At 38.7% G+C, this 25,707-nt stretch overlaps 3 protein-coding genes across 6 annotated transcripts; all 3 read left to right on the plus strand.

Moving 5' to 3' along the window:
• The first annotated feature begins 1,082 nt into the window (after window positions 1-1,082).
• On the plus strand, window positions 1,083-12,474 carry myo1hb (myosin IHb). 2 transcript variants are annotated; one of them, XM_034896865.1, is made up of 32 exons: window positions 1,083-1,172; window positions 2,715-2,876; window positions 3,276-3,391; window positions 4,258-4,456; window positions 4,573-4,653; window positions 4,765-4,944; window positions 5,042-5,140; window positions 5,241-5,354; window positions 5,479-5,550; window positions 5,639-5,758; window positions 6,092-6,159; window positions 6,237-6,342; window positions 6,494-6,574; window positions 6,667-6,758; window positions 6,874-6,968; window positions 7,942-7,988; window positions 8,226-8,306; window positions 8,393-8,498; window positions 8,634-8,751; window positions 8,891-9,004; window positions 9,108-9,184; window positions 9,269-9,337; window positions 9,472-9,556; window positions 9,674-9,836; window positions 9,935-10,018; window positions 10,124-10,217; window positions 10,588-10,637; window positions 10,715-10,850; window positions 10,945-11,015; window positions 11,354-11,451; window positions 11,554-11,653; window positions 11,737-12,474. In XM_034896865.1, exons 2-32 carry the CDS (start codon window positions 2,751-2,753, stop codon window positions 11,761-11,763), a joined length of 3,069 nt encoding a protein of 1,022 aa, XP_034752756.1. In that variant the 5' UTR covers window positions 1,083-1,172; window positions 2,715-2,750; the 3' UTR covers window positions 11,764-12,474. The 2 variants fall into 2 exon arrangements, with proteins under 2 accessions (XP_034752756.1, XP_034752755.1); XM_034896864.1 differs by having other exon boundaries at window positions 1,084-1,172; window positions 10,582-10,637; window positions 11,737-12,473.
• Window positions 12,475-13,204: 730 nt separating this feature from the next.
• Window positions 13,205-20,564, plus strand: LOC117959329 (sushi domain-containing protein 2-like). 3 transcript variants are annotated; one of them, XM_034896397.1, is made up of 16 exons: window positions 13,205-13,365; window positions 13,488-13,686; window positions 13,901-14,052; window positions 14,174-14,341; window positions 14,440-14,614; window positions 14,692-14,893; window positions 15,543-15,628; window positions 16,597-16,865; window positions 16,952-17,086; window positions 17,231-17,395; window positions 17,545-17,793; window positions 18,209-18,392; window positions 18,899-18,993; window positions 19,067-19,246; window positions 20,274-20,370; window positions 20,484-20,564. In XM_034896397.1, the coding sequence occupies exons 1-16, from the start codon at window positions 13,302-13,304 to the stop codon at window positions 20,527-20,529; spliced, it is 2,466 nt and encodes an 821-aa protein (XP_034752288.1). In that variant the 5' UTR covers window positions 13,205-13,301; the 3' UTR covers window positions 20,530-20,564. The 3 variants fall into 3 exon arrangements, with proteins under 3 accessions (XP_034752288.1, XP_034752289.1, XP_034752290.1); XM_034896398.1 differs by having other exon boundaries at window positions 17,237-17,395; XM_034896399.1 differs by having other exon boundaries at window positions 13,237-13,365; window positions 13,493-13,686.
• A 1,735-nt stretch (window positions 20,565-22,299) lies between these two features.
• Window positions 22,300-23,503, plus strand: LOC117959332 (heat shock protein beta-1-like). Its single transcript, XM_034896403.1, has 3 exons — window positions 22,300-22,956; window positions 23,126-23,189; window positions 23,269-23,503. The coding sequence occupies exons 1-3, from the start codon at window positions 22,566-22,568 to the stop codon at window positions 23,426-23,428; spliced, it is 615 nt and encodes a 204-aa protein (XP_034752294.1). The 5' UTR covers window positions 22,300-22,565; the 3' UTR covers window positions 23,429-23,503.
• Window positions 23,504-25,707: the final 2,204 nt, after the last annotated feature.

Here is a 25,707-nt window from a genome sequence, read left to right on the forward strand (position 1 = left end):
TCAATGATGAAATTCCTCTTAAGAAACGTTTTGAAAAGTTTGGACGAGGCCACCAGGGCGATGAAATTAGAAAAATCATTTGTTGTCTAGTTGTATTGATATGGCTATTATTCATTTTTTAGCTCACTAACTTCAGCCAGTATTTAAGGTATGTTAGGCCTTTAGAAAGCATGTTTTGAAAAGCTTTTAATTTCTCACAATATAGTTCTGCTACTGGTTGTTGGATTTCTACTGAGGGAAAAACTGACTTTGCCACATACAGGATTTAATAATTGTATGTTGGTATCAGCTTTTTGCCTTTTACGCTACCAGACACTTTATAAAACACTATAAGAAAGATGCTTTAAACACAAGTGCTAAAAGATTAAATTATATGTGTAAAGTAGGCAGTACATACACAGAGTTGCAACATTCCCATGTCACAATGCAGTATATATTTTAAAGTATTTAAATGGAGTAGTTTCACTTTAATTACTTTGTTAGGGTGAGGTATACAGAGTCTGTTTTTTTTCTGGCTTCTAGTCATAACGTCTGATCGTAATATTTAGTTGATTGTGGACGTTTTTGCAACGGTGACTTGTCACATTCACACAGTAACACATTCCGGTAATGCCCAGTACACCCACAGTCTGATCTGCCGGCCACTGAGCAGCTCCACTGGAGCATTTTTTGCTGTTGGGGTAAGGGCCTTGCTCAAAGGCACCTCAGTGTTGGTGAGGGAGCACCAAGCGCTGCACTGTCACTTCTCCACCTAGATTGTTGTTTTGGGTACAACGGCCTTCCTCCCAAGCTTGCTTCTCTAACCTGTAGGCCACCACTGCCTCACAGTTTTGCCTTTGTCATTAATTTATCAACAAGATTCTTGTTTTTGCTGATGGATAACAACACGTGTTGCAGCTTTTCTAAATCTTCCATTACCCATCTCTCTGTTAGATTTGAAATTATGAGTCTGAAAACACCCTACAAATCTGAAAGCAAATACACACACAAATACCTATTTCAAATGAGATGTGCTTCCTTTGTTGCATACACACTACATTATTGATGGTTTCCTTGTGGGAAGTGTAACTGCAATCCATCAGTGTTTCCTGTCATACTATCTTTTCCCTTAAATAAAATCCAATGTTCAGGTCAGAAAAGGTACAGAGACACACACACCAGGGACTTTCAGGGTAGGTAACATTTTGCATTTTTTCCTTGCATTTTAACTATCAACACTGGTCTTCAGATTTTATTTTTTTGTGAGATTTTGCTGTAAATTTTGCCGGGTCAGCAAAGCTTTCACTTTTTTTTACTGGAAAATGATCTGCAAGTGTCAGTTACTCTTACTTGACAGATCATTTTGGCAGTGATGAGAGCCAAACTACTGAAGCATAATACTGGGTGGCTCTTTCATGACACCTTAATTAAAGTGCATTGCCTTTGCTGATTATTTATCTGCCTCTTCTTCAGTTGTGCATCTTTAAGTGGTAGATCATACTATGTGTCTAAACATATTATAATGCATACCATTATGTCTATTAGTATTTCATTATTTCTAGACCTAAGTTAGTGGTCTCAGTTATTGTTTAATTGTGCATTAAAACTGTGGACTGAGTGATGTTTCTAGTGTAGGTGGAGTATTTCATATTTGTTCTGTTGTTGCCATGAACAAGACTGATGGCTCATTAGAGAGCACAGAAGCAGATTAGATAGTGGTGGTTGAAATTAGATTTATCACAAGCATGGAGGATGTAGCCAAGGCCAATGATGGCTCTGACTGGAAGTCACAGATATAGGGACAAATAGGCAAGAAATAATTCATCCACTTGGACATTTTACTGTGTATATACATATGTACATACTGTGTATACATACACTACTGGTCAAAAGTTTGGGGTCACTCACAAATTTCCATTGGACTCCATTATAGACAGAATCCCAGCTGAGATCAGTTGCCTTGTTTTTTTTAACCAGGGCAGCAGTTTCCAGATTACATTATGTGCTTACATAATTGCAAAAGGGTTGTTCAATGTTTTCTTAGTTAGTTTTTTTTAAATAATATCAGCTTAGTAAACAAAATGTGCCTTTGGAACATTGGATGAATGGTTGCTGATAATGGGAAATGTAGATATTGCATTAAAGATCAGCCACCCACTCAGATCAGCTGGTATTCTGTCTATAATGGAGTGAAATGGAAATTTGTAAGTGACCCCAAACTTTTGACCGGTAGTGTATATATACTGTATATTTATATATCTTAGATTGTCCCTGATTTTGAGCATGTGTGTGTATGTGTTAATGAGTGATGACAACCTCAATAAAAACAGATTGAGGAAAACAGGATACAAAGGAAAGGGACAGGACGGGACATACTGTATACTACCGCCCTAATCTTGACAGAATGAGTGAGAACTTGTGACACCACCCACGCTGTCTCTTTGCCCCACACCTTATCTCTTGCTTTCTGTTTTCTTCTTTGTATGACTAACTTAAACTGTATTGGGTTAATTGTTTAAAACAATATATATAAATATAAAAAAAAGTAAAAAATCCCTGATACTAGAAAAGAAAAGAATAAATGAGAAGTGGGCCGACCCTAACCTCATATCTTTGTGATTTGTTAAATAGAGCAATACATTGTATCATCAAGGTCATCAAAGTGCATAATGCAGTTTAAGGCGTTTAATTTAGTTCTGTTGTGATAACTTGTTTTCTTGTTGTGTCACTGACAGAGCCTGGAGGAACGCTGTAACCGGATCCTGAGGAACATGGAGGCCTCCCTGACAGCGCGGGATCGCGTGGGCATCCAAGATTTTGTTCTCCTGGATGCCTACACAAGTGAGAGTGCCTTCCTGGACAACCTGAGGAAACGCTTCCATGAGAATCTCATTTACGTGAGTCTTCCTGTGTGGTGTAATGTTGTAATGATCCTTCTCTTTCTTTTACTTTAATTAAATGTCCCACTCTCGACCTTGAACCCAACAAGGTCCCAATGTTGTGTTGCCTATTGCTGAATCCGGCATCCTAGTGTTGCTGAAGCAGCAGCTTCTGTTCTCTTCTTTTACAGAGTGAGCAATCTAAAGTTCACCGCTGTCGGTGAGGTCACGACAAGTGATTATCCAAACTTATTGCTTTAGATGAGAGAACAAAAAAATTACTCATCAGCAGAGTGATACGTGGACATCACACTGCTGGAAGCTTTTTTTAATGTTATGTAATGTTTGAGAAAAACCACCTCCTGTACTTTTAAATGTGAAAGAGTGCAGAAATGACTTTCTTTCCTTTCTCTGCAGACCTACATTGGAACTCTCTTGGTGTCGGTCAACCCATATAAAGACTTAGATATCTACAGCAAGAAGCAAATGGATACCTACATGGGTGTGAATTTCTTTGAGCTGCCCCCTCATATGTAAGATGTTCTGTATTTATGTAAACTGCACTGTGTACTTGCATACAGTGGGGTGGACGGATTGTCATACAATTTTGTAGAAATTCATGTTCCCCAGAGGATATATTCCCACTGACCTTGGTTATCCCCGGACTGTCCCTCTAGTGCCGCCGTCGGGTCAAAACAATAATTTATACAAAACTTTGGTTTAGGAGTAAAACCTGCACAGTTAAATACTTTTTTATTACTATCATCCTCAGCTGTACGTTGTGTTTAGTGCTAATAAGCCACCCAACATGTGAACTTGATAAACATTTTACCGGCAAAAATCAGCATAGTCATTGTGAGTTTATTAGCAAGCTGACATTAGCATTCAGCTAAAGGCACCGCTCTTCCTTAGTACAGCATCACAGAGCCAGTAGTGTGGCCGTAGGCTCTTACTTACTTACTCTTACTCTTGTTAGAAATACAATACGTATGTTAAACTTTCAATTAAATAGAAAACATTGTCATATTGGAAGAAAAAAAGACGAGATGTCAGTGTGACATTAGAGTTTATAAATTATAAATGCAAGTCCTCATAGTTGCCAAGGGGTTTTAAAGTGCCAACCATTAACCGCAACGGCAGTAGCCCTTTGCTGCGGGTCACACACCAACTTTCTCTCCCCTCATTGCCTTTCACCTTCCTACACCCAGCTATCTGATGAACGCATGACAATGCTATGGAGTGAAGTTTTTTATTTTATAAGTCTTGTTAAAAAGGGAAAGAGAAATGCTATTTACACAGGTCTATACTTTAGAAACACATTTTCTGATGGAAAGAAAATCTGCATCTGAGTCTGAATTTTTAAAAAGGAGCTGACTTTGACCTATTACTCTACTTTCAGTTATGCGCTGGCAGACAACGTCTTCCGCAGCATGCTGTCTGAGTTCAACAACCACTTCATCCTGATCTCAGGGGAGAGCGGAGCAGGCAAGACCGAGGCCTCCAAGAAAATCCTGCAATTCTACGCTGTGAGCTGTCCGAGTACTAAACTCCTGAACAACGTCCGGGACAGACTGCTTCACTCCAACCCAGTGCTTGAGGTCAGTTGGATGGACATGTGTGCCAATGCTTCTGATGTGTAAGACAATTTTTTTTGAGAAAAACATGATCCTAAAATCTGCCATGTGTCGCCTTATTTATTTTTTATTTCACCCAGGCCTTCGGAAATGCCAAAACCCTGAAGAATGACAACTCTAGCCGCTTTGGAAAATACATGGACATCCAATTTGACCACCAGGTGGACTGAAATATTTTCATTACAGTGCGAATTACAATGTTAGGATAAAACAACAAGCACTGTAATGACCTCTAAGTTTGTTTGCACTCACTCTCTCTCTCTCTCTCACAGGGTGGCGCTGTTGGGGGTCACATCCTCAGTTACCTGTTGGAGAAGTCCCGTGTGGTGCACCAGAATCACGGAGAAAGAAACTTCCATATCTTCTATCAGCTGGTGGAGGGAGGAGAGGAAGATCTGCTCCGCTGGCTCGGCCTGGAGAGAAGCTGCCAGCACTACAGGTACCTGGTGCAGGTCAGTGGAAAAACAAACATCATCATAAACTTAATTTACTGTATATGGTGTGACAAAAACCTCTTGACTGAGACTTTTTCTTCTTTGTGCCCTCCAGGGTGAATGTGCCAAAGTTAGCTCCATCAATGATAAAAGGGACTGGAAGACGGTGCAGAAAGCCCTCTCTGTCATAGAGTTTGATGAGAGTGATATTGAGGTGAGGTAGTACAGTACAATTTTGTTAAACTTTATTAAAATTATGCATGATACGTTTTGCCGGTGATTTCTGACGTATTTCTTTCTGGGTGTAAACGTAGCACCTGTTTGGAATAATTGCTAGTGTTCTCCATCTGGGGAATATCAAGTTTGAAGCAGATGTTCGAGGATACGCCTCTCTCAACAACAACCAGGAGATGCACTGGGTGTCAAAGGTGAGTCTCAAACAAACTGCAGATAGTGTAAACCCTTTACTTATCTCCACGCAGCTTTCTGATTGAGACCAGGAAGAGATTTGGTGCTACAAGTTGTTTTTTTCGCTTTGCATTTGCTATGCAGTTGCTGGGGATTCCTACTCAGGTATTACAACAGGGCTTAACCCACAGGAAGATTGAAGCCAAAACAGAGGAGGTGACTAACTTAAATTTAAAGTTTAAAAGCTGTTTAACCTTTTTTGTCGAGTTCATTTTATTTTATCTACATTATTCTGATGTTGAAGGTGTTCAGTCCTTTCTCTGTGGACCATGCAGTATATGCCAGGGATGCCCTCGCCAAAGCTATCTATGGCCGCACTTTCAACTGGCTGGTCAACAAGATCAATGAATCTTTAGTTAACAAGGTGAGAATAAAAAAGCAATCTACCTTCTTTCTAATCTTGCCGAGCCAGACCTGTCTTATAAAGATCACGAAATTGGGAGAAAATTGGAGTAAAGAGATTTCAGCCAGCCTGAGGCAGCCATTTGATTAGTTGTGAGTCTGAAAACACTTAACACCGGAAACAGCACATCTGGCAAATGTTTCTTTGGGCTAATTTCTTTTCTCCAGAATATAATTTAATTGGTTTAAAGTAACACCAACATGTAAAGGTTTCTCCACAGAGGTCCTGTTTTACAAAACCATCCGTAGCAGATTTTTAATGTGCAGAAATCATATCTGTGTAAATCAACTGTAGGATTCCTCCAGGAAAACAGTAATTGGTCTGTTGGACATCTATGGTTTCGAGGTTTTCAACGTGAACAGGTGAGATCATGCACATCTGAGCTAATTCAGTGTGAAATGAACAATCCAATACTGACAGCGCCTTTGATTTATTTTAGCTTTGAGCAGTTTTGCATCAACTACTGCAACGAGAAGCTGCAGCAGCTTTTCATCCAGCTGACCCTGAAGTCAGAGCAGGAGGAGTACGAGATGGAGGGGATTGAAGTAATAATGCTATTAATCCTTATATTTTGTTGTCATTTGTCTCAAAGTGCTACTTATGTGTGCAAATCATAGCCTGCATATGGTAAAAAATACAATAGTAAACAAAACAAAAACTGCTTTTCAACCCCTGCTTTTCTTGTTTGTTGCACAGTGGGAACCAGTGCCATTTTTCAACAACAAGATCATCTGTGATCTTGTAGAGGAGAAACATCGAGGAATCATATCTTTATTGGTAAAGATATTGAGTCATGTTCCTACAGAAAGACAAACTCACCCACAAAACTAAAACAGGACTGAATTATTGACGCTTATGCTCTAATACAGGACGAGGAATGTTTACGTCCTGGAGAGGCCACAGATCTCACCTTTCTAGAGAAGATGGAGGAAAAGATCAGTGGTCATCCTCATTTCGTCACGTGAGCTCTATACATTTTCTTTTTAGAAGTGCACCTTATCTACGCATGCTCATGTCAGCACATTGCAGAACCATAAACAGCATAATGCCCTACACTTACTTTCTCCTTCCTGTAGACATAAACTTGCAGACCAAAAGACGAGGAAAACCCTGGAAAGGGGAGACTTTCGCCTCTTGCACTATGCTGGCGAGGTTACATACTGTGTTGTTGGTAAGAGATGAGACAGCTCTGTATGTTAAATAATGTCTCTCTTTGTTACAATACCATTTCATGAGCATTATGTAACATCAGCTTATTGCTAAGATGTAGTGTGACATCAGCAAACTGCTCTTACCTCGAGATAAAGTAAAATGGCAGCCAACTGACTGTGATTTCTGTGTGCCATTACATAGGTCATATTCTCACTTCTTAATATATGCATACACTAAATACATCACTTTCAAATAGTATCGCTGTCAATGTAAACAGTATGCCAGTGGCAAAATTATTAACACAAAACAAATATTAACAAACAAAATCCCATGGAAACCCACAAACGTTTTGTTTTTGGAATGTTTTGTTAATTTATCCCAATTCTATTTTTTATTGTTTATATAATAAAATAAACTCAGATTTTTGTTTCTATGTGTCATTATGTTGGGCTCATGTCAGAAATGTTTTGTATTTAAATTTTTTTCTCAATAAATGTTTATCCAAAAAAAAAGAAACCACCCCTGAGCTCTAGTAGCCTAGCTTGAGATGGGTAGGCTAGCATGTTATAACAAAGTTCTGTTCCCGATAAAGATACCATTCAAGGGAAAGTAAACTACACAGTAGCATCCAGTTAGGTCTGTGATTCATAGAAAGTAAGAGTGACACCACCGTTTTGATCACTTATATTGACATGAGTACTGCTCTACTGACATTCCTTAGCCTCTCTGGATAACTAGAGGTGATAATTAGAGGTGACTTCATTACGCTCATACAAAGTAATTGACTAAATACCTCCCCTTCCCCCCAAAAGGCAAATCATTTTTTTTAAATATATATATATACATAAAAAATTTTTTTTTGTGAAATGTATCTATTATTTTACTACATGTCATGTTAGTGCTTATGAATTCAATCTTTAATTTGTAAGAAGAATTAAATGCTTTTGCCAAAAATGACTTTTAAAATTTTTCTTTGGTCTTTTACCTTTTAGGATTCTTGGACAAAAACAATGATCTCTTGTATAGAAATGGGAAAGAGGTAATTTTATTTAATTTTTTTAGAATAAAAACCAGGTGACACGCAAATGTATTTGGAATACACCAACACAATACGTGATCTGAATTTACTGTTTGACTTCTGATACACTTCACTGCTACCAAAAAACACCAAAATTGAGTCAAAATATATATAAAAGCAAAGGAGCATAATTATTAATCAAGGTATACTTTAGTCTGATGTGTCTGGGCCTTATGCGGTTTTTCTATTCTCCTTAAGGTTATGCGACAGTCCAAGAATGCTATAATCAAACACTGTTTTCCTTCTACTGAACCGGACAGCAAGCGGAGACCTGAAACTGTAAGAAACTATTAAGAACATGATTTAATAATTTACACAACTACTATAAACAAACCATTTACACATGTATACCTGTGACTCCCTAGGTGGTGACTCAGTTTAAGAGCAGCCTGGTGGGCTTGACTGAGATCCTAATGTCCAAAGACCCCTGGTATGTCCGCTGCATTAAACCCAATGAAGCCAAGCAGCCAGGTGTGTCCCGAACAATGTTTACTTTTAAATAGACCATAGAGCCAGAGCAATACTTCTGACTATATTCAGTCTACAGTCATGAAGTGACACCAGACAGTTCTGGACTCTTTAGATGACATTTTGTGTCCACTGCAGGACACTTTGATGATGTGTTGGTGAGACATCAGGTGAAGTACCTGGGGCTGATGGAGCACCTGAGGGTCAGGCGTGCTGGGTTTGCTTACCGACGCAAATATGAGATATTTCTCCAGAGGTAGCTCAGCACACCTTTTCTCCTTGCTTTCATCCAAAATGCACACAGAGTTTTTCTTGTTCTTGCTGTAGACATTTGGCATGTATTCATTTTTGCTGCTGAGTGTAAAGCTGTGTGTGCATTCCTCTACTGTGTTCAGGTACAAGGCTCTGTGCCCTGAAACCTGGCCCAACTGGAAAGGCACGGCAGCAGAAGGTGTGCAGTGCCTGATCAAGTACCTGGGCTACAAACCTATTGAGTACAAGATGGGCAGGTAGGCAGGTGTTTATGCAAGGGTGACATTTGATACACTGTCTAAGATGGGTTCACCCAGAAGCGATGCAGTAACTTCTCAGTGTTTGTCTCATTTCCACAAGGACAAAGATTTTCATCCGGCACCCTCGAACTCTGTTTGCAACAGAAGACGCCTTTCAGGTCTGCAAACATAAGCTAGGTGAGATGTATGTACATATAGTTGCAATACCACATTAAGCATCATAACACTCCTGAGAGTGAACTGTAACTCTCATTGCTACAGCAACAAGGATTCAGGCCAAGTACAAAGGCTACAGAGCGAAAGGAGACTACCTTAAACAGAGAGAGGCTGGTGAGTATTAAAATGCCCAAAGATGGGTTTGTAAGCATAAACTAAAAGCTTTTCCTATACTAAATGCGGGTGAACAGCCAACATAACAGACATTTGAAGATATTACTTTGTATTACATTGTCTCATGTAAACAGCCACTATGATTGAGGCCTGCTGGAGAGGTCTACTGGCTAGAAAGGAGCGTGAAAAGAGGGCATGGGCTGTCAAGGTAATCCAAAAGTAAGTTCACACTATGAAATTGAATGAATGAAATCTATTTCGTTAAATGAGAGGAGATGGCCTTAAAGTATAATCACATCTATGTTTTAAGGCTATCTGTGTTTTGATTTGTTATAGGTTCATTAAAGGTTTCATGACTCGAAATCAGCCAGTCTGCGTTGACAACAGTGAGTACCTGGCGTACGTAAGGCAGAACTACCTCACACGGCTGAGTGACAACCTTCCCAAAACAGTCATGGAAAAAGACTCTTGGCTCACCCCTCCGCCTGTAATGCATGAGGTGGGTGATTTTTTACATCAACTGTTTCAAGGCTTTAGGCTGCATGCATGAGGGCAGCGGCTGGGTTAGGGTAAAGTTTGACACTGTATTTTTCCTAGGTTTCCCAGCTGTTGAAGAAGCTCTACATTCGCCACATGGTACGGAAGTATGTTCGGGGAATCACTCCACAGAGGAAAGCACAGGTACAATCTGCCTTTTGTCACACACAATGGTAAAAATGTCAGTGAAGGAAATGCAGGCAAAGTCTTAACTCACATTCTGCTTTCTTTCTGTTTTCTTGTTTACAGCTTCTGTTAAAAGCCCAGACAAGCTCCATGTTCAAAGGAAAAAAAGAAAACTACCCCTTTAGTGTGTGCAGACCGTTCGTGGACACCAGGATAGGTAAGACTGTTGAGAATTAACATTATTAGTTTTAAGTACAGTTCTCTGTACATACAACATGATAACAATAATAGTGAAATTAATCTGTGGAGACTGTAAATGCCTGCACTGCATTAGGTTAAATGTTTCCAAAGTACAAGTTTGCATTTGGAATTTGGAAAAAGCCTTTCCAGATTTAAAAAAATCAGCAATAGTAAGTTTTCATTTGCAAATTAAATAACAAACATGATTGTATGTACTGCGGAAATACTTTTTAAGCCTGTTAATGGACTATTTTGTACATTTATAATAAAGTTATAATGGAATTACTGAGACAGTATAGTGTTATTTTATTTAATCTCATGGAGTCTCTTATTTTATTAAGGTACAGGAGACATAAACATCAAAGTGCTTCAGATGATCCGGCATGAGCACATCAAGGTAAACTAACATTGGAATTTACTTTGCATCTTTATACTCGATCCACACTAACCTTGTGCCCCCCCCTCCCCCCACAGTACAGTGTGCCAGTGGTGAAGTACGACAGAAACGGGTTCAGGCCTCGTCTTCGGCAGCTCATCTTTACCCAGGAGGCCGCCTACATGGTCGAGGATACAAAGATCAAGCAGCGGATAGATTACATCTCTCTGAAAGGTAACGAGTGAGACAAAATAAGCAGTGTTATCTATAGGGAGAGCAACACACACGTTTTAAACTTGCTGTTATGTACACATTACTTTTTTTATAGGTGTGTCGGTCAGCAACCTGAGTGACAACTTCCTGATCCTTCATGTTACATGTGAGGACATCAAGCAAAAGGTAGATATATCAAAAGACTGGATTCTATAGATATCTAAGGCAATGTTTTAATTTTCTTTTTAAATGTCCATCTGCAGGTCATGTATACATGGATGTACTGTATGAAATGTGGCTCTCTAGACAGTTAATTAGGTCTGCAATGGCAATAAAGACCTCATACTCATCCTCATACTCAAAACAATTTAGTTAAATTGGCTTTGAGTTTATTGTTCAGAAGAAGTTTAGAGATAATATGGAGAGCAAGCTCAGATCAAAAAACATTACTTTATGAATTGGTTCATTCAAGGCTTCTGTATTGTATAATCATCACATCGAACTGGCGCCATTTGTTCTCTTAGGGGGATCTGGTCCTTCAGTGTGACTACCTGTTTGAGGCCTTGACTAAGTTGAGTCTTATTGGCAACCAGCAGAACTCCATTAAAGTGGTCCAGGGCAGGTACATAATCTAGATTGTGTGTTGTAATAATAAAGCTATAAACTAAATGGTAAAAATTATGATGCGCCAAATTCAATTTGAAATTGTTATTATCACTTGTAGTGTGCGATTTGACATCCAGCCTGGCAGAGAGGGCTTTGTGGACTTCAAGAGTGGTCAGGAATCCATGATCTACAGGGCAAAAAATGGCCATTTGATGGTGGTGAGTTCATTACAGCATCGTAAATCAATGTCAAAATAGTAATAGTATAAACAATTGACCAAGCTTTTTACTTTCTTCTTTAGGAATCTACAAGCACCAAGTCCAGATGATGCTACCAGTGATTTGGGGATGATGTTTCAGTAAACAGCAGTGTTTGTTCTGTAATCCTGCTTCATGGTTTTTGCCAATTGTGTTTTATGTCAGCTAATTTGTCATTTTTTGCAGATTTATGACAATTTTATTCAATCAGGTGTATACAAATATTACACTGCCAATTACTAAGTTGTAAAGAGCAGAAAGCAAGCTAATAGTAAAAGCTAGCCAGAATATCATTATGTCTGCTGTTCCTAATGTGTCTGAAGTTTAAATCATCGCTAAGTGAACAAACAGATCCCAGCTCACATTCAATATAACTAGCCATCCTTAATGAATAGAAGCACTTGTAATCTTTTTTGTATTAAGTGTATCTGAAATGCTGTCTAGATGATAACAGTAGAGAACTATATTAGGAATGTGTGCAGCCATGAATGTTTACAGTGCCTCATCCATGTTGTACTTTAAATTTAAAACATGTTTTACCCCAATGGACACTGCATGTAAAAAAGCACATGTATTTTTGGGAAGAAAATTACTTTAATACAGAGCAAAGTACATCAGCACATTTCCAAAGCATGCTTGACACCCACCAGAAGTGTGTCACTGAGATGGTTCATGAGGTAGCAGCTCCCCCCAATGTCTTACTGCTGGCCCTACAGGTTCCCAGCTCTGATTGCTTTCAGGTTGGGTAATAAACACACTTGTAATGAGCTCATGTAAAGAATTCAATTTCCATTTAACTTAAACTTCAATGTGATGCCGATTCGGTGGGCAGAAAACAAATGACATGAAGCATGGAAGTGTAACTCTTATTGGTGTCTCAGTAAAGGCAGCATTGGATTGGGCAGGAACTTATATCAGCAGCATACTCTGCTGGACAACACAAATACCAACATGAAAAAAATAGCACTACTAGTAAGCAGCATTCAGAAAAAAAAATTAAAAATACTATTTAGTATTTTCTTATGAAGTTAAAAAATAAAGAGTAAAGCTTTCGTCAGTCTAAGCATTTTACCATGATGGCATATTAACGTTCAGGCTGAACTTTGCGCAGTCATGAGTCATGACTCAAATGCAATCTTTTATTCTTAATCCTATGAATCACTGTTTCTGCACACATTATCCTCCTTAGAAAAGGAATGGAAATGCTTATGTGGAATAAACAATCTCATCCCACACAATCATATTAGAGTGTCTGTTGTATCTTTATCTAAATATGATATTGAGTATGTAAGAGCCAATGAGATAAGTTTCTGCTAGTCTGAAATACCTAATACCTATAATATCTCAAATCTATTAAGCAGATTATAAATCTTACAAACAAATTGGCACTTAAGGTAGAGATGGTCAAAGGTAGTCATGTGAGAATAATGCAGTCAGAGTTGTTATCATAATGACCTCTGGTTGATGATTAAACAGATGTTTGTAAATGCCTGCGATGAAGAGGGCAAAGGTCTAGAAACATGCTGAGTATGTACACCTAGGATGAAATTGTAGAAGCATCTAAGATAGCAGCAGAATCAAACCTTGACTAACAATTTCACTCACTGTCATGATGGAAAGATCAACAGCAGTGATATTTGTCCTTCTGGTTTTATGTATCTGCAGGACATTAGGTAAATATGCACACACTTCTAAATTGTTACATATATTGTGTTTCATCTCTGACATTTGGAGAAAAAAACTGGTGGCTCATTCCAGATTCCATGAAGAACTTATTTCTCCTTATTTTGGACAGGACAGACATGTGAAGGACACTGTGGAGGAAAATTTGACTCATGTTCATGCCACTCGACATGCACGTCTCTGGAGCACTGCTGTGCAGACTATAAAGAATACTGTGTGGAAGTTTTTCCCTATTCCGGGTCCATTTTGGGTGGGACGGATTTTATTGTCCTTGAACTGAGTTTCAATAAGAGTTCTGAGATCATATGCAGGTAAGACTTTTTTTTAATTCAATTCAATTTTCAATCTAATTTTAATTATAGTACCAATTCATAACAAGCGTTATCTCAAGACACTTTACAGACAGAGTAAAGTGTTTTTACACCTCAGTATAAAAATATTTCTAAACCTGATCTAATTTTACCTTTGATTAATTGATTATGGTTACATTATAGAAACCTGCAGATCATTTGTTTATAATGGCAGGTTCAACCACAATATCAATACTGTGGGGTATGTGGATGAAAACAGTAGAGGCCATTGTATCTCTCCACTGTTGTATGAAACAGGATGGGTTCCCCTGCACATCTCCTCAGATAACGGCACTACATTCAATAGAGTTGGAGCCTGGTTCTCAGGTACAATAACTGTCTGTGAATGCCCTCAATACTCTTCCATAAACTACATTAATGCACAGTTTTCCATTTAGTGTTAAAATTACATTAATGTTACTTATTTGATTCAATTGTTTTGCTACAGTACATACTGGCAAGTTAGATGCTAAGTTTAAGGCAACTATGGTCAACTCAACAAAATGGCAGTACTATGGCACACCTGATGTTGGAGGCACTCTTGAGATGAAATGGAATACCTCTTTGGTTAGCGCGGAGAGGGTCAATATAGAGCTCTGGGGATACATTGAGACAGGTGAGTGTGCAATGTATTCACCACATTTACACTTTGTAAATCACATGACAATTACTAATTGGGTAAAATAAATGAATTCTGTTAAATGTTCTCTGCAGGAAAACCCTATACAGACAACTGGCAGGGTGAGTGGAAATATCTGTACTCACTTGCAAAGCATCAGCCCAACAGTGGTTCCTTTAGTTTTTTGCCCAAACCAGCAGAAAACGGCTTTTCAAGTTGGGAGCTTGGCTCTGTACGCATCAGCCCCAGCACCTACCCTGATGGCATGTGGTACGTACAAACACATGGCTGTAATAAAATGTGTTATTCTAGTTGTCAGCTGTACAGTATTTGCCACGTTCATTTAGGAATGTACAAGCAGCGTGGACTGAGGATCACGCTCTGGCCTGGCATCTGGAGGAGAAGTTCAGGAAAAACTCAACAGTTTGGGCCCTGGACAAATGTTTAGCATGGGACCAGCTGGAAAATCAGCTGCCTAACTTCCTCAGTGAGATCGTAGACTGCCCCTGCACTCTGGCTCAAGCGAGAGCAGACACAGGGAGGTTTCATGTAAGTATTAAAGGGTAGCGAGTTAAGATTTGGCTTCAAAGATATAGTGATTAAAAACAGGTGCAAAATCATTGTGAGATGAATAAAATTACCTCATGCATACATATGTTTGAAGATGTAATCAAGTAGCATGTGGACGTATAAACTTATTCACAGAAAAAAACAGTACTTCACAGATTAATGACTTGAACATAGGCATGAACAGGCACATGTTGGATAAACTTGTGTAATTACTTTATGTGTTTATGGTGATTGCCAGGGGACGTATCCTTTTACTAATGCTCAATGCTTATCGGTTCAAAGTCAAGGAAAAGTCTCCCCTAATTGTAGTATTTACAAGCATTCACTCAACACTGAACACATTTCTGCATCAATCTTATGCCTTTTATCTTTTAAATTTACAGGTAGAGTTAGGCAAAGCCAATAATGTTTTTCCATGGCTGGTGGGTGACAAATATAAAGTTAAAACTGCATGAGGCCAGCCACTAACTGTGTGTGCGTATTTGCTTATTAACTGCTTTTCAAATTTTGGACAAGCAAAATGAAAAATTGATGCCTTTGTCATATTATTGTTATGCTTCTGAACTGCAGTGTGTACATGAACAATGTGAAATGCACATTTAGCTGCTTGGTCTTTCTACCTCCTCAGACTGACTATGGCTGTGACATGGAGAAGGGGAGCGTGTGCACCTACCACCCTGGAAGTGTTCACTGTGTGAGGGCTATACAGGCCAGGTGAGTCCTTCACTCAGACTGTTAACTTGCCCTCACGGTTGGGTGTCAACATTAGAAATATTAAAAATACACTTGCGTCATCAGCATCATTAGGCAGCTTTATTTTGTAACTTTATATAAAAGGTAGTACTGGTGGTAACGTTTGCAGTTGTCAGTGACAGTTGGAGGGGACAACCTTCAGTGTTCTCTAATACATAGACATGTTAAAATGTCAAAAAAGTGTATTATACATTTATGATTTAAATGTATTTCTGTTGCGCTGTTATGATGTAAGCAAAACCCATTGGTAGCAGATCATTTTAGGAATTCCATCTGAGAAAATTGTGAATACTTTTGTCAATACTTTATACATATAGCCCACAGCTCTTTGCAGCCATTTGGCTGTCTTTGGTACTCTTATACAATGTGGCTCATAGGAGGCTCAAAAAGGCAGAATGGCCAAAACACACACAACTGAGGAACTGTCGTGACAAGTTTTGCCACTTAAATTTTGATATAACTATAGTGCAATGCCGAACTGTTTATAACTCAAGCAATAATACATTATTTACTAGCCAATAATACTTAAAAATGACTGAATAGCCATATTTTAGCTATGCAGGCTACATGTCAGTCTGTTGGTTGATCGGTCCCCCACTTTGGTCCAGACTGAAATATTGCAAAACTATTTGATGAATTACTTTGACATTTGGTACACACATTTATTCACTTTGTCCAACACTTTGGTTTAAGTCTAAATCCTAAAAAAACTAATGCAATTCCCATTAGTCTTAGCTGTACTTTATGTTTATTGATGTTAGCATGCTAACATACTAAATTAAGATGGCAAAGATGGCATTATACATGATTAAAATCAACGTGTTTACAGTCATTGTGAGCTCAATTTAGCATCTAGCTTGAAGCACTGTGCGGTCTCACAGAGCCTATAATGTGGCAGTAGTCTCTTATTTTCTTAAATATACCAACAGTCCGAGGTATGCAGCAGGGCAACAGTGTTGCTATGACAGCACTGGTGCTCAGGTGCTGACAGCAGACTCGATTGGGGGAAGTACTCCAGACCGAGCACACGACTGGGGCTCACCGCCATACAACAAACCCCCTCGAGTTCCTGGACAGTCCCACTGGGTCTACGACGTGCTCAGTTTCTACTACTGCTGCCTGTGGTCTGACAACTGCCACTACTACTTCAAACACCGGCCCTCCAGTGACTGCAGGCGTTACCAGTCACCCAGCTCAGGTTAATGATTCAGACAATTACGGTGCATGTGTTTTTACATGATTATTGTTTAATGTGAAGTCATAATTTTTGGTTTGTAATGACAGCTGTGGTGTTTGGAGATCCCCACTTCATAACATTTGATGGTGTCAACTACTCCTTCAATGGCAACGGAGAATATACCTTGGTGACCTCGGCAAAGAAACAGCTGACAATCCAGGGCAGAACAGAGCCACTGAACAGTGAGTAACTGAGGATACTGAGCTTTTAAAAGATTGTCTTTTTCAAAAATGAAAACACATTTTTACATGTAAAATACACATTGCACATAAAGTAGACCGTTACAATAATTATATTTCCCTTTGTCATTGATCTGATTCCCTAAATATTAGGAACCACGATAAAAGCAACAAAGTTGACCGCTGTAGCCATGAAAGAAACCACCTCTGATGTTATTGAGGTGCGGCTGGTCAGCGGTCACAACGGCCTTGAAGTACTGCAGAATCAAAAAACTCTTTCCTTTTCTGAGCAGAGCTGGATGGACCTACATGGTGAGACCCTCAATCGCTTTTCTGCTTATTACGAAGTTGTTGACTTTACTACCCCTCATGAAATCTTATAAAATGTATTCATTGTGTTCATTTCATTTGACAGCTACACTCCAAGAACTGCCTTCATTCTGACCAAATCTCCCTCCTAGGTGTGTTTGTGTTTTCCCCTGCCTCTACAAATGTGTCCGTGATGTTCCCCAGTGGAGCTGGAGTGGAAGTACGATTGAGAGAGGGAACTATGACAACTACCGTGCTCCTGCCAGAGGAGTTCAAAGACTCCACTCTCGGACTGTTGGGAAAGATGAACGGCGACGCCAAAGATGACCTCACCCTCAACAACGGCCAACTTGTGCTGAACCTCACCAATCCAGAGGAGGTGTTCAACTTTGGGGCAGGCTGTAAGAAATGATTCACAATACCAATTACTTGCTGTTGTTCAAAATTCATGTGGTCTTGTTTTGGACCTACTTTTATGTAAGAGCTGTATGTGTTGTATACCCAACAAAACTTGATAAAATATTGTTAAATAGGTATGATGTTAAAGATATAGACTACAGTTGTTGACACGTGATGACTGTGTTCTTTCAACAAAACTTGTTTTATGTAATGAAAACACGAGACCCGAATAATGAGAAACAACACATTCATCATTTCATTTTGTGAAATGGTAGAGTGGCTAAGGATTAATTTGGTTGATAATCAGGCATTTCAGTACATCAATCTTTTTCATGAAACATCAGCAGATGATGTTGCAAAATTTCCAGTTAAATGTGATTACTTTTAATGGTGAGTGTGTTTCTTTTTGTCTTACAGGGGCCATCTCCAATAGCTCTGCCTTGTTCACATATGATTCAAAATATCTTTTGGACACATATTACTATGTTCCTAGACATGATCACACTTTTGTTCCAGTGTTTTCTGTCCCCGAGAGTCCAGATGATCCATTAACCAATCAAGCATCCGAGATATGCTCTGGAGAGGGTTCTCAGTTTTGTAGGTAAGAGAAGATAATAACTAATTAATTAATTTTATTAGTAATAAAAAAATGATAGTAATAATTATTGAACTGAAAATGATTGTGTTTTTATGAAACACATGAAGTTCAGTTTACTCGTCATGCGGACTGCCACTAAGCCTGTAAAAACAGTTGTACAATGTCTTCTGTGGCTCTGAAGGGAGCTTTAGTAAAATCTGATAAAATAACCCCTACTGATGTCACTAGGGTTATCTCTCCTCGGGCTTATCAAGTACAAAAAAACAGCATTGCAAACAGTGGTTGTGGGTTGGAAATACATGAGCATCAACCAGGCTAGGAGATTTCATTAAGGACCAGCTGCATTATGCGAAATGTAGGATGCAGTGCTTTTAGGGTTTTACACATGCAGGGCCTACAATTATTGACATCTCAACTTCCATTATGTAAATAAAAGTATTATCCATTACAGTGAATTAACTTTCTTAACAACAGCAGCTCATTTTCTGATAAGTACCTCTGTCCTGTAGGTATGATGTCCTGGTAGGCCGTAGTCCAAGCATGGGAAATGCTACCAAAGTGTCTTTTCAGAGTCACATTTCACTTGTGGAGGATCTAAAGCGAGGTTAGTGTATAAAAACGTGATTATTATGTACATTTAATTGGTTTACAGTGTTAGTTATTGTTATACTGTGCAGTGATATCCTGTGGATGGCTTTCACCACCAACAAATGGGAAGAAGGAGGGGACCACATATGTACAAGGAGCTAAGGTGCAGCTTTCCTGCAATGACGGCTACACTCTTGAAGGATCAGCAGAGCGCATATGCCAGGAGAACGGCCAGTGGTCTGGCGATGACTCAAACTGCGTGGTTCCCAGTATGAATAAATAATGAATCAGTCTTGTCCAGTGATTTTGATCCTCACAAATCAGCAGTGGCAATTGTGTGTGTCTGTATTTGAGCATGCGCGTATGTGTGTCCTTGTGTGCATCATTTGATCCATCAAATCAACTTTATCTGAAGTGTTGAAATGCACAAAACTTCTAATCATTCTCATGACATTTTTACACAAACATTTTATTTAAGTAAGACGTAGTTGTAAGACTATTGACTCTAATAAAAATGCATGCATTAAGTTGGAAATACAAAACATTTAGCAATGCAACACCTCCATGAAAAACCCGAGCCCTTAATGGTGCTGGAAGAAAAGTTAAGGGATAATCAGAGTTTACAATTCATCCACTGATTGTCTACACACATTTTTGGCTTGTACGCAAGAAGGGAGTACACTCTATGGGGCAAGGGAAATTTCATAGTTTTTTCCAAGTGGACTGCAAGGCCGTGAATGGTGAGCGTTTGTTAAGGATTGCGGCAGCTACAGATAACAGACCTTTTACAAAGCGCAAAAGTCATTTATTGCTGTGGCAATATATAAAAAAGTGTATGATGGAAATAGTTACCAACCAATCCTTTAACCTCCCGTATAGCTAGAAAATCTGAATCAGTAAAGTCATTAGGATTCATCCTCTGGGCACCATGGATTTCTGTACAAGATTGTGTGCCACTTCTTTCAGTAGATCACTCTGGACCAAAGTGGTGAACCAACCAACCAACAGACATCGCCACACCTTGAGACAAGGCCTCTAGTGTGAAAGAAGTATAGTTTAGGCTGCGTGCATAGCTGGGTAGAATTTGTAGCATAATCACATGTGACAAGGATGAACTTTCCCTTGCCTAGTTTATTTCTATGGAAACAAATACATGCACTCAAAGGCTATACTAAACACATGTTTAAATCAACAGCAGTTTACCATCAAGTTGAGGTTTATAAAAGGGAATCAAACAAACTGATGATACTCAATGTTTTGGAGCCTCTGTTTTAAAAACATCTGTGTCCTTTTCAGGTAATGTTGCAGGAATATTGGCCGGTTCAGTCATTGGAGCTGTAGCACTGATTGTGATTATAACAACATTAATACTCCACTCCAGAAAACAGAAAAGGTGCGGTACAGTGTCTTTAGGTGATGTATCAATTAACTTAATTGGGATGGAAAAGGTTTGACCAAGAAAATAGTCTCTTTTCAATGTTTTTCATTTATTGTTCTAAATTTCAGAAAAGATGCACGTTCAGAAGAAGCTATGACAAGTGAAGCCCTCTAACCACAACTTTTCATCTACTGAAAAATGAAAAACTTCGTCAATACATGCTTATGGAAGATGAAAACACATAGTATTAAAGAGACAGGTCGTAAACCCTTTAAACCACAGCCATGATCCAGACTAAAATGTATTATAAGGTTAAGCAAACATCACAGTTAAAGAGTAACTACACACTCCATCTTTTATACACTACATCTTCTAATGTAGAAAACTATTGTTGCACTGACTTCTATAAGAGGAAATGTTAACCTGTGTTGCACTTTTGACCGCACCCACCATAACCACAAAGCATCCTGGGCAAACTGCAGGTGAAGTGTAAAGTGAAAACACTCTGTTATGAAGGCTTGTGGGTTTAACAGTCAGTCATTACGTTGGATCATGTCAAATGTATCTATGTAAAAATGATCAATCAATTACTTACCGTAATTCTGTTTATTAAACTAACAATAATTGATAAAACTCTTGTCAAAAGTGATACATTAATGATGCAACCTGCAACTGTCTGAACACTCCATTAATGTCAATGTCATACATCATCAAGTGTTTAGGCTACATGAGATCTTTGGTCAGCTCTTCATATCATCTGTATACAGACTATCTCACTGTGTACTTATTGTGTAGTGTCATCAAATGCTGAGGAATATTGTAATAACGTTTTCTATTTTAAAATTTAGTGGACAATAAAGTTTTTCAAATACAGTATTTTGTGGCTTCAATTCAGGCTCAATGTGAATGATTTTCTCCTTTTACTGTAGGTCCTGCCAATCTACACAGTCATAACACAACCAGCTGTTTGTCTCAAAACTATGTATGTGTACATGTTTATAATATATAACTTATATAACTATAACCCAAACAACAACAATGCAATGCTAATGTGTTTGACAATACATGAACATAAAGAAAATTAAACTGCTACTCTTTTATATACAAGGCATTACAAGACTTATAAGACATATAGACATATACAGCAGAAGTTGGCAAGAAGGCCTCACAAGGTCACAGTAATACTTATAATGTAGGCTTCTATGGAACTTGGCATGGAAAGCAGGTCATTTGAGAATGACATAATTTAAAATGGTGTTATTTCAATGTAATTATCTGGCAATGGAATCAGTCCAGACATTATTTCTGACTTCTTAGTGACACAGTCTTTCTACTATATCTCCTCAATAGGGATTTAGTTAATACCTTGAACTAATGCTTTGGATGAGTGCAGATGGAAAGGATATAGATATTGCCTCATTAGTAAATACCATTCCTCTCTGATGGCAAATGGCTTGATTTATTTCTCCAAAGCTCGGTTCATTATTTGAACGACATAACACCCATAAAGAGATAGCTCTAAATGCAAAATTCCTCACCCCCACTCGACTGCGTCAGTGCCTCAGTCCATCACATTGTCCTGGATGTAAACACGTCTTTAACGTTGTAATTTGCCCTACATTCTCATCGCGTGATAAATTTGCTTGGTCTTGAGTTTTTTTCTTCAGTCCTGTATTGAGAAACTGGAGTCTGTTGTTTACCGTGTGGCTCTGAATGTACGTGCTGTTCCCTCACATAACACAAGGCTGTGATTTCTATGAACAAAGAGCACCAGTATGTGACAAGACTGCAGAGGCCACTGCTGAATAAACTGTCTGCTTGCTGCTTCCAGAGTCATTCAGCAACAACTTGCCACAGACACTCAAGAGATATAAATACAAAATTGTTAGCATTATCCTCTCCAGGTCCCAGGGCAACGGAGGAGTAACACCCCAGCTCATGACATACAAAGTCATTCTCATCCCTTAGATCACACTTGATGCTGGACGGAATTAATCAGCTGGGAATATAAAGTGTGTGAGAAGGGAATTGCAGATGCCAAAGCAGCCTTTACCTCAGACCTCCTGCTCACTTTCTGTTGAGAATAAAAACACAGCTGACCATTGCTTAGTGTCCAGGTCATCAATCTAGACTTTGTTTGTTAGGGTGGAGCTACAGACTTTTGCAGTTTCAACATTCTTTACCTTCATTCTGAGCTTATTTTTTAGGATATGGGGGAACAAAATAAAATATTATCCCGTCCCATTTTCCGCCGAGATGTGAGCTGGGATCCTTTCCCAAACTGGACGCAGCCGAGCCGGATCTTTGCACAGGATTTTGGCCTCCCTCCCTTCCTGGAACCTAGTGATCTGGAGTGGATAGACTGGTCAAAGAGAAGACTAGCATCTTTCTCCTGGCCGGGGTACACACAAACTCCCCTTTTGCCTCCATTCACTGGTCAGCACCCTCCAGCGTTGAAACAAAAGGGTTTGAGACAACTGACAAGTGGAGTGTCAGAGATCCGAACAGGGCAGGACAGCTGGAAGATTAACCTGGACGTCAATCACTTCTTGCCTGAGGAAATTACAATCACAACCAAGGAGGGTTATTTGCAAATATCAGGTACTCTGCACAAGCTATTGGTGAGACGTGAACAACTTAAGTAAAAGCATTGTAATAAGTTGTGAAGGAACTACATAGACAGACCTAGATCTAATCAATTTATGCCTTATCTTTACCATTGTTTTCTTGACACTGCTTGTTTTTTATTATGTCTGATTTTCATTACAAGGAAATCATGAAGAAAAGCAGGATGAGCACGGATCGGTTTCAAGATGCTTCACCCGTAAATACAAGTAAGTTGTCTCTGGGAACGGGTGAAATTTTGAAAAATGATCTTGCTGCGAACATCAACTTACTCTTTATATCTTTAAGGCTTCCGCAGGGGGTAGACACGCAGCACATCAGTTCTTCTTTGTCCGGGGATGGAGTTCTGTCCATAGAGGCCCCGGCCCCCAGGACATCCATCAGCATCCCAGCGAACGAGATTGTCATACCTGTACAGATCAGACAGACGCAGGATGGCGACAAGTGAGACCAGTAAGCAAGACCTTAAAAGTACAAACACATGTAGAAAGTTGTCTGTAGCAGCCTGTGTGGTACGGGCGTGTCAGAGTCTTTTATTTACTGTAACAACCAGCTTGTTTTCCTGCTATGAGATACTAATACTGTAATGCATTGTCACCAGTCAATACACCACAATACCATGTCAATTACTTTAAATGCAGACTCCTCAATGTACCACATCACCGAATATTTGACTGAAGCCATAACTGAAAATAAGGTATTATTTTTGCTTGCCAACACTAAAAGGATTAGCAGGACTGTGTATCCCTAACAACATACCATCATCTTTTGCCTGCACTTATCTTCATTAAATGAAAAAATACATGTTGGTAGCTGTAGTGGTGAACTCACATGACCTAAGGGACTGGGGAGATAATGGCTGACAATACTGGCCAAGATTGGACAGTGGACCGGATTATTTATGTCTGAACAGTTTATTTCTTTATTATATATAAAAGGTGTTTATATTAAATTGTGCTACTGTGTAACATAACAAGATTATTAATAAATAATTTGGTTGGATTTTTGTTTGCTTTTGATTAAGAGAAACACTTCAACTGTGTACTGCTGTGTGTTGTCCTGGAGGTGTACATTGCTGTATTCAATAACCAGCCTAATGAGCATGTCCTGATATGTAATATTTGACAAATGTATATATAACAGCTTCTGCTATATAAATAAAAAAAAACTAAGTAATTTTATCCTTTAGTATTTCAATTCATTTTATTCATTCATGTAGACCTTCATCAACAGTGTCTATGAAATACTTTGACTTGACTTATCTAGATCTTCCTCATTAGTTTTGTCAGAAATCTGTCTAGGATAAAAGTTCATAAATCCAAGGAGGGAGCAGCAGTTAGAAATAAAAATAAATTTAATGATAACAGAAGGAGAACTTACAAAACATGCAAGCTGCTAATGACCAAACAAAAGAAAAACCAAGGAACACGGAAAGAACAAGGATATAAAGAAAGAACAGAAAATATAGCTAACACGGGAAAGAACTCACTCACAGGAACAGGTGAAAGACATCAGGGCGAGGGAGACTATCAAGAAGGTGGGAAACCAAAAGACAGGAAGTAAAACAAGACAACAAATGCGAGAACAGAGACTACAAAATAAAACAGGACATGGAAAACTGCAACAGAAAACCCACAATCATGACAGTTTTAGGATTATTACACCCAATTAATTCCTAAAAGATCTGCTATGAACAAATTTTCTCAAACACCATACTGTATATCGCACCAAAATGTTAATTTGTGATTTCAATTCAATGTGGTCATATGTCTACAAGACATGCAAAGCCAAACTTTAAAGCAAATGTTTAGCAGCCTAAAGCTGGAGGAAATGAATGTTTGGCAAATAGGAAATTACACATTAATGTCTCAGCTTCATGCAAGTGCAATATATATAATTTAGAGAGTAAACGTCAGGTGTCCAGCTGATGTGATGGCCATTCAAAAGTTAACGGGGACATCTACTGCTTGAACGAGGTATTACATGGTAACGTAACTGAGTTCCTGCATTTGTACTGTATGTCAACACATGCATTAATGCTATGTTTGTAATAAGTATTGGTAAGTAGCAAAGGGTGGTCTAACTTACTTTTTACTAAGGATGAAAAATTAAGTGCCAGTAGAAAACAGAAGAGTAGCAGTCCACTCAATTCATGGAGTATTTAAAAAAAATAGTAGGAGATGGAGGTTTTACAGTAGATCTAGAAGAGAACCATCTATGACCAAATATAAATGCATCTTCACTTCTTTAAGTGATGCTACCAGTAGGGTTTAACACAGTATTTTTCGTGGCTTTTTATATTAGTTATCATATTACATTGGAATGTGTCCCTTTGATGAATTCAAGCCTACAGTAGTGAAATGGCTCTTACTTTGGTTTGTCGTTGATCAAGATTCAGCAGGGTAGAAAAAAAACACATAAGATTAATTTGCATTAAAGTTTTTGCAAACAAAAGTTACTTTTTCTTCTTTCCTTCCTGGTCCACATCGTCACCTGAACTGATAGTGTGTCTAGTGTTTGGATAAATAAAGAGTTTAACACATCTTAAAATCATCCCAGACAATGAGGCAAGCTTTAGCCAAAAGACTCTCAACATGCATGTGATGACGATGCTTGTGATATATTCAGCACCATGGAGAGAGACACACAGATTGCATTCAAACATTTGTCTCTGTTGTCCTCCAACAGTCACAGGAAGTAATGAATAACAAAAGCATCGAAAGTATA

This window comes from Etheostoma cragini, chromosome 16 (assembly GCF_013103735.1).
Source record: "Etheostoma cragini isolate CJK2018 chromosome 16, CSU_Ecrag_1.0, whole genome shotgun sequence".
Classification (NCBI taxonomy): Eukaryota; Metazoa; Chordata; class Actinopteri; order Perciformes; family Percidae; genus Etheostoma; species Etheostoma cragini.

Excerpts from the sequence above, each read along its gene's own strand:
- LOC117959332 (XM_034896403.1), top strand. The coding sequence starts at position 22,566 with ATGGGGGAACAAAATAAAATATTATCCCGTCCCATTTTCCGCCGAGAT. Across the intron at positions 22,957-23,125 it reads GGGTTATTTGCAAATATCAG|GAAATCATGAAGAAAAGCAG; the intron begins GTACTCTGCACA and ends TTTCATTACAAG. Across the intron at positions 23,190-23,268 it reads TGCTTCACCCGTAAATACAA|GCTTCCGCAGGGGGTAGACA; the intron begins GTAAGTTGTCTC and ends TATATCTTTAAG.
- myo1hb (XM_034896864.1), top strand. The coding sequence starts at position 2,751 with ATGGAGGCCTCCCTGACAGCGCGGGATCGCGTGGGCATCCAAGATTTT. Across the intron at positions 9,185-9,268 it reads GGTCTGCAAACATAAGCTAG|CAACAAGGATTCAGGCCAAG; the intron begins GTGAGATGTATG and ends TCATTGCTACAG. Across the intron at positions 10,851-10,944 it reads AGATTACATCTCTCTGAAAG|GTGTGTCGGTCAGCAACCTG; the intron begins GTAACGAGTGAG and ends CTTTTTTTATAG.
- LOC117959329 (XM_034896397.1), top strand. The coding sequence starts at position 13,302 with ATGATGGAAAGATCAACAGCAGTGATATTTGTCCTTCTGGTTTTATGT. Across the intron at positions 16,866-16,951 it reads TTACCAGTCACCCAGCTCAG|CTGTGGTGTTTGGAGATCCC; the intron begins GTTAATGATTCA and ends TTGTAATGACAG. Across the intron at positions 20,371-20,483 it reads CACTCCAGAAAACAGAAAAG|AAAAGATGCACGTTCAGAAG; the intron begins GTGCGGTACAGT and ends TCTAAATTTCAG.